This window comes from Penaeus japonicus, unplaced genomic scaffold, assembly GCF_977035675.1.
Source record: "Penaeus japonicus unplaced genomic scaffold, GWHDUDI00000001_assembly GWHDUDI00000033, whole genome shotgun sequence".
Taxonomy (NCBI): domain Eukaryota; kingdom Metazoa; phylum Arthropoda; class Malacostraca; order Decapoda; family Penaeidae; genus Penaeus; species Penaeus japonicus.
In genome coordinates, this window is record NW_028234435.1 from 3,980,996 (window position 1) to 3,988,495 (window position 7,500).

The 7,500-nt window shown below is 45.3% G+C and overlaps 1 protein-coding gene across 1 annotated transcript; it reads right to left on the reverse strand.

Moving 5' to 3' along the window:
- Window positions 1–1,171: 1,171 nt before the first annotated feature.
- On the reverse strand, window positions 1,172–6,454 carry LOC147467767 (uncharacterized). The gene has a single exon (XM_086556765.1). The coding sequence runs from the start codon at window positions 5,827–5,829 to the stop codon at window positions 5,197–5,199; it is 633 nt and encodes a 210-aa protein (XP_086412891.1). The 5' UTR covers window positions 5,830–6,454; the 3' UTR covers window positions 1,172–5,196.
- Window positions 6,455–7,500: the final 1,046 nt, after the last annotated feature.

The following is a 7,500-nucleotide window of genomic DNA, read 5'->3' on the forward strand; positions in this document are numbered from 1 at the left end:
TTCTTCACTCTTGACAGATCGGCGTTTCCATTTTCCTCTCGCGCGCTTCAATATGTGTCAGAATAAATGTGAGAGAGTGAGAGTGAGAGTGAGAGTTAGAAGGGGGAGGGGGAGGGGGAGGGGGAGGGAGGGAGTGGGAGAGAGAGAGAAAGAAGGGGAGAGAGAAAGAGAAGGAGAGATAGAGAAAGAGAAAAAGAAAGAGAAAGATATAAATCGAGTGAGTGTGATATATGTCAGAATAAATGTGTGAAAGTGATGAGTGAGGAGGGAAGGAATCAAAGAGAGAGAGAATGAGTGAGTGTGTAAGTGATTTAGTGTGCGTGTAAAAAGTCCCTGTAATATAACCATCAAGATCCGAAAGTACCATCATTCGGTTAGCAACAGCTGACTACAGAGATAAGTTCTTTACCTAATCGCTGATTAGATCTTTAACTTTCCAATAAAATTGTCTCCCCAAGAGCGTTGCAAATATATATATGTACATAAATTTCCACATATTTCCTGAATAGATCGTTAGGTGACGTTCGCCACCCTAATAAACTGAATAATCACCCACAGTTAATTAAGCAAACGAAGCACCACCGAGCGTCTAACACCCTTGACAACCTATCGCCGTGCATGAATACAAGCACCGCCATGCACACACGTCTAATCGCTCTTATCGCAGCCCGAAAGGTCACCGCTTATCCGGCTGGCACCTTTGGGGTCACTAAGAAGTTCAAGGGCCAGAGTTTGGGGTCAAAAGATGCAGGTGAACTGGTTTGGCTTGCCATTGTTCCACGCGCTCGTTCGAGGCGGCTGCGCTGCCCGGGTCGCATCCGGCTAATGCCGTTTTTAAATATTCCTCTACATTTTGTTTGTGTTAAGTAATGCTTTCGTGATATTTGGGATTTTCCTCTATTTCAAGTGTTTTAGACTTTTCTATGTAAATATTCCATATTTTACATCTTTCATATTTGTTTTTGTTTGAAGTTGCATACAACTTCGTTTTATGTCTCATTTATCTTTATATGCAATATCTACATCTTGCACATCATATTAGTGAGTTTTAACAGTATATGCAGTATATTCAGTACTTCCCACACTCTAGAAGTCTATAATGTTTGAAGTTCATATATCTACATTTTTTTTCTTTTTTTGGGGGAAAAGGAGAGTAAATCAAACGAAGAAACAGCTTTTTAATTCTTTATTACGTAAAATATTCCGCACCTGCTTATTTTTTTAACTATTAAATGTGAATACATGTTTTTTTTCAGGCATCCATGACAGCCCAGTTCTAGAAAAATAACTAAAGTGGTAAATAAACTATTTACGATACAAGACAAAAAATAAAAAATAAAAAGCTAAGTAATACAAAAATACTATGAAGCAGCTAAGGGTGGGCTGGATTGAGGCAAACACCAGAGGGCGCATGTAGGCCTACTAGTGGCTTTGTTGGCCTTTGCTCAACTTTGAGTTCAACGAGAGCCGTCCGTTCAGAACAGCGGCGTAAACAGCTCCTATTAAAAGAAATGACACCTTTCCTAGTACTCTAAAGAAATCGAAACTAAGTAAAACAAAACGAGGCGAGATAAATAGGAAGTCGACCTCCCAAAAAAACGGAATAACAATTTATTTCCTGCATAAATTAGATAAAACATAAAACAAATAAAAAAATGAGTCAAATTTAACTACAACTAGCAACATCGGCAGATTAACCCACACGCAATCCCTCACCTCGCAGCCACTACTAAACAAAATACAAAATAAATAGAAACGGACATTTTAAGAGGCCCTCGACTAACCGCGTACAAGACCCCGCCCATACAACTACAGTTAAGAAAATTAAGGAAAAATTACAAAAAAAAGCGACTCTGCCTTTTATAATGCATAATCTCTAAACACAGTACGTAATCTGTAAGCACGAACTACATTTTAAAAATAACACAGGAATACATAGGGTAAACCTCCTGGAACATGCCCTAACCTTAGGAACTGTTAACCTTTGCCGTAGTACAACGTGTGGACATGGCGCGATGGCTGCCATGTTGAAGTCCTGACAAAATATTTCCTCTTTGTTTTTAGGATCGTGAGGTAGAACACAACAGAAGGGTTGACAGCGTCGCTAGCTGCTGAGATCTATGTCCGACTTTGGTTAACGTCCCCAAGGAACGCTACTTAAAACGTTCTTGGATAAAGCGTTTTATCCATGGATATAATATAATGTATGTCTAATCGTTTTCAAAAAGTTGATTCCTTATCTTTTTTCGTCTTTGATGACGTTTGGGGCATATTTCTAGCCACGAACGAACCAACAGGTGAAAAAGCATACTGTAACATAATTATATACTAAGCGAGGCTTCAAACACAGGGCTTCGTGTACTTCACCCTCTTGCTACATGGACACTAGTTCGTTATCCAATATATCAAGTTCCCAAGCCCTTAAAAAAAGAGATATATGTCATCATAAACTCAAAGCTATTTTTTCAACCTGTTTGATCAATGAACATTCGCACTAAAACGGCTTTAAAAATAATATTCAGTGCGTTTGCGTTCAGCGTACACTGGGATATATCCAGGAAGCGTGAGTAAATCATGTACTTTCTTTAGGAACCGAACAAAAAACTTGAACTGAAAAGACGATCACTAAAATGTTCACAAAACTTAAATCAAATACCGGTACGTCATCGTACCTACGAACAACTAACTGACCGCTTGTCTAGATACTAAAAAAAATGAGACGACTGTAGAGTTAGTTAACTGTCGAAACATAGGAACGTAATGAACTGCTCAAACTACAAATGGCTTGAACCAGCTATACAAAACAACCCGGGGAATCCGGCGTTATGGTGAGATCTAGCTTAGACGCGGGGAGGGGCAGCCCTGCACAGGAGCTGTCACTAAGGAAGGCTTGGTTTGACACTTTGCTGGTGTCTCGTTCTCCCACCGTGTGTGTGTGTGTGTGTGTGTGTGTGTGTGTGTGTGTGTGTGTGTGTGTGTGTGTGTGTGTGTGTGTGTGTGTGTGTGTGTGTGTGTGTGTGTGTGTGTGTGTGTGTGTGTGTGTGTGTGTGTGTGTGTGTGTGTGTGTGTGTGTGTGTGTGTGTGTGTGAGTGTGTGTGTGTGTGTGTGTGTGAGAGTGTGTGTGTGTGTGTGTGTGTGTGTGTGTGTGTGTGTGTGTGTGTGTGTGTGTGTGTGTGTGAGTGTGAGTGTGTGTGAGTGTGAGTGTGAGTGTGAGTGTGAGTGTGAGTGTGAGTGTGCCTTACATTTGCGTGCTTTAGTTTGGCTTTCACTCTCCTACCTTTTTTTTCCCCTCCCCCACCTCTCTCTCTCTCACTTTTTCTCTCTCACTCGCACACTCAGACTCACACTCACACTCACACTCTCTCGGCACCGTAAGCGTGCGCCGCCCCCTCCCCCTACCCCCTCCCCTAGCCAGCCAGGAGCCGCCCCCACAGCCGGCCCCTTAATGATAAGGATTGCGAAGCTCTGACACTAATGGCAACGTCGCTCCGTCCTTTGAGGAAGCAATAACTAAAAAAATCTATTGTTACAAGACAGCGAGAAAAGTTTCATGACACGATCATGGCGACTAAAAAAATAAAAAAGGCTCAAAACAATCATAATTAATCATAATACTGGTTACAATAATGGAAATGTGATCCCGAATATAACAAACATAAAAAAGTAATAGTTATTGCAATTATGATAATAAAAATAATGAAAAAAAGATAACTGTAACTACGATAAATAATTAAGTATATAGTGATAATACACAAATAGATATAATAATAATAAGACCAATAGCAATAATAATAATAATAGTAATAATAATAATAACAATAATTATTACAATACAATAATGATAACAATAATAATTACAATACAATAATAATGATAATCACAATAAGCATTACAAGGTAATAAAATAATGATAATAATAATAATAATTCTAACAATAATAATATCAACAACAATAATAGCGTATCTAAAACCGATAATCATAACTATCTAACATGCAAACATACCAGGTCGCACGGTGACCCGGATGCACAGGTAGCGCAGCCTTGTTTCAGGTCACACTAAACTAATGTAAGACTAAAAAAGGTTCTAAATTATCCTAAAGAAATTGTGCTCGCCGTTACAACATGGCTCCGGTCGCGCAAATAAAAAAAATGTATACAAAAAAAACTAAAATAGCTAAACGGTAAAATATATATAGACCCTTTAGATTCATCACTATATGCTAATCCTACGTTACTTTTTTTAATTTTCAGTTATTGTGACTAAGTAAAAAATCGTATACAACTGATATATCGCGCCCAGGGGAAGGCGGGGAAGAGATCTATCGAACAACCAATGGGACACGTTCCCTGGAAGTGTCTACCAAGATTGGCTGTTACTGTATCATTAAATTTACGTCTAGGAACTTCTATGTGTTGTGTATATACGCATATATATACTCTATTCTATACACGACTTAAAATATACACTGGGAAATTACAAAGCTTTATATATATATATATATATTTTGATACTGACTTGATGAGTACGTCCGGTTCATGAAAGGTTTGTAATGGAAGGGGAGACGGTCAGAGGGGAGGGAGGGGGTAAAGGGACCCTCCCACCCCCTCACCTTCCCTTCCCTTCACCTCTTTTCTCAGTCACGAGTCCGGGCCTCAGCCTCTCCTTGGAGGAACTCAAGCCATTTTCAAAAAGAAAGAGAAATTTCTTCTCCTTTACTTGGCACATATAGCTCGCCTGTATATAAAATAGGACGTTTCTTTTTTTAATTCATATAGAAATGAGGTTTAATTTATTGCATGATCAACGACGTGTATATTGTAAGGTATCTGTTTAAATTTCACTACAAAAAGTGTTTTATCTATATAATAAGACCGAACCATCCAAATTTCACTTTTACAATTCTTTTAGCTAAAGTTAAGAGACCATGAACACATCGCTCTGATGCTATTTGCTACTCTCTCTCGGTCTGACCTTGCTCGTCAGCTACTGTCAGGAAGCATAAATACTACTCTGAATAATCTCTGCATCCCGGAATATATACAGGAAGGTCTTTTTAGTGAAGCGGGAATTGTAAAATGATCTATTTAAGAATCGTCGAAGGCAGAGGTGTGGATTACAAAAGCATATTGATATCGTGTATGCATGTACTCTGTGGACGACTGGCACGGCGGAGGAGGGTCACGTGACTGGTCATCAGTGCGGCTGGTGTGATCCCTGCTGATCAATGAGCGCCAGTTGCTGCTGCTGTATCTGCTGCTCCTGCTGTCCCAGCTGCGACGACGGCGGCGGCGGCGGCGGCGGGGGCTGCATGTGGGACTGGGACTGGGGCTGGTGGAAGTGGTGTTGGCGCCGCTTCTTGTAGCCGCGGTGGGAGAGACTGATGTGGTTGGTGAGCGTGTTCTTGGTCTTGTACACGCGGTTACACACGGGGCAGGTGAACACGTGCTGCACGGCGGAGTGGATGTCGGCCAGGTGCGTCCTCAGCTTGTACTTGTCCCGCAGCACCTTGAAGCAGATCGGGCACTGCGCCCCCACCCACGACGCGCCACTCACACCGCTCGCCCCTCGCCCGACAGCACCGCCTGAAGAGCTGCCCACATTCGCCACCACCACCTCTCGACCGCCGCCGCCGCCGCCACTCGCCCCTGTGGTTGTGAGGGCGCCTCCACCGCCGCCGGCCATGACCACACTGGACGTAGCACTGCTGCAGGCGGGCGGGGGCGGGAGGGGCGGCGGCGGCGGCGACGTAAAGGGCGGGACAAAGCTTGAAGACACCGACGACGGCGGTGTGGAAGACAACTGGCCGCCTGCAACGACAAGCAGCATTTAGCTTCAAACACTGAGTCGCGGAACGTTATCATGTTGCGTGACGGTCCGCCTGCCACGCTCCTCTCACGGCCTCAACACACTACAACATCAAGGGAACACCAAGGCTCTCACACTCATTGACTTACTCGCTTCACTCAGCATTATAGAATATAAAAAAATAACTTCAAGTAACCTTTTTTGTTTATTGTTACATAATTCATCACATTAATCACCAAGTAATCAACATCCATTCTATTTATCTAACTTTGAGAGAAATCACATTTTTCCGCCTTCATGAAGCATGTAATCAAGTATCTTAAGTACAAAAAACAGACACGCATCAGGTAACAAAATAGATCTATATATTTTTCCACTGAGGTAATACTAGTACTAATTTGTAGAGACGCTTCGGCCACCTCGCCCGGGGCCGCGGCACTCCTTTCAGACCAAGTTACACTCAGACAACTGAAGAGCATACAAGACACGGGTGCTGGAGGGGAGGAAGGTGTTCGGCTGCTCTGGGTACATTTGTGCTTCTCTTTCGAGGGCGGACCTCTTAGGCCGCGCCTCTTGGCCTCTAGGACTTGTTTGACCTCTCGGGCCTGACCTCTGAGGCCGGCCCGGGCTGTGCCAACGGAACTACTACTACTCATCGACCATCTCGTTCACCACGAACTCGGTCTGCGGCGCCGAGTTCTTTTGGGAGTGCGAGTGCGGGCTGCCCGGGGGCATTTCCGCGTCCCCATGCAGCAGGGACTCGAACCCTCCCGCCGCCTCCTGCGCCGCGTCCCGCAGATCCTCCAGCTCCTCCCCGGGGGGCAGGAGCGGGGGCGCCGCCGCCGAAGCCGACGAGGGAAGAGGAAGGGCTTCCGAGGGCGCGGAGAGATCTCTGACCGGGGTTCCTTCTCGGGGCGCGTGCCTGACGGCGGCCTTCAGCGCAGCGAGCTGCTGTGCGTTGGTGGTCCTGAGGACGGTGTACGAGGGGTAGCGGCCGCGGCGCCCTCTGGTGCCCGTGGCGCCCCGGTGGTACACGCTCAGGTGGTTGTGCAAGGAGTTCTTGGTGCGGTACACGTGGTGGCAGATGGGGCAGATGTGCGCCCCGCCCTGCGTGTGCTTGTCCTCTATGTGGCGCCGCAGGCTCGTCCAGCGGCTGAGTGCCTTGTTGCAGAGGGGGCACCGCTGCTGGCCCGCCCCCACACTGCCTCCCGCCGCGACACCTGCAAGACAACCTCCATCAATATCCACAGCGCTTCCACCTCCACCTCCAGCCTCAGCCTGCACCACAGCGGGGCCACCACCATCACCGCCACTAAAGAAGCACTTGGTCTACTACAGCTAGAGAGAGGGAGAGTTAAGTCCCGCAGTCTGAGGCGGGGAGAGCAGTCTAGGCCTATTCTTAGCTTGCGATACGCGTAGCTAATATCATCATCAATATTAAGAGATTACCATTTAAGTCGCTGGCACAATCAACCTGAGCGAACCCCATCCGGCCGCAAGGTGTGGGTAGGACAGCCTAGAGAGAGCCGATAGCCTGCGAGGCGGAACGGACTCTCGAACCCCAAAGAACAACTGGTCTTTCTTTCCGGCCGTTTCCGTCACACCTGTTCGGGTTGACGTTCCATTTTCTTGTCTGTCTGTTTAGTCTAAATATTCCAAGAGAGACGGGATGCGAAGAAATACTGAAGACTT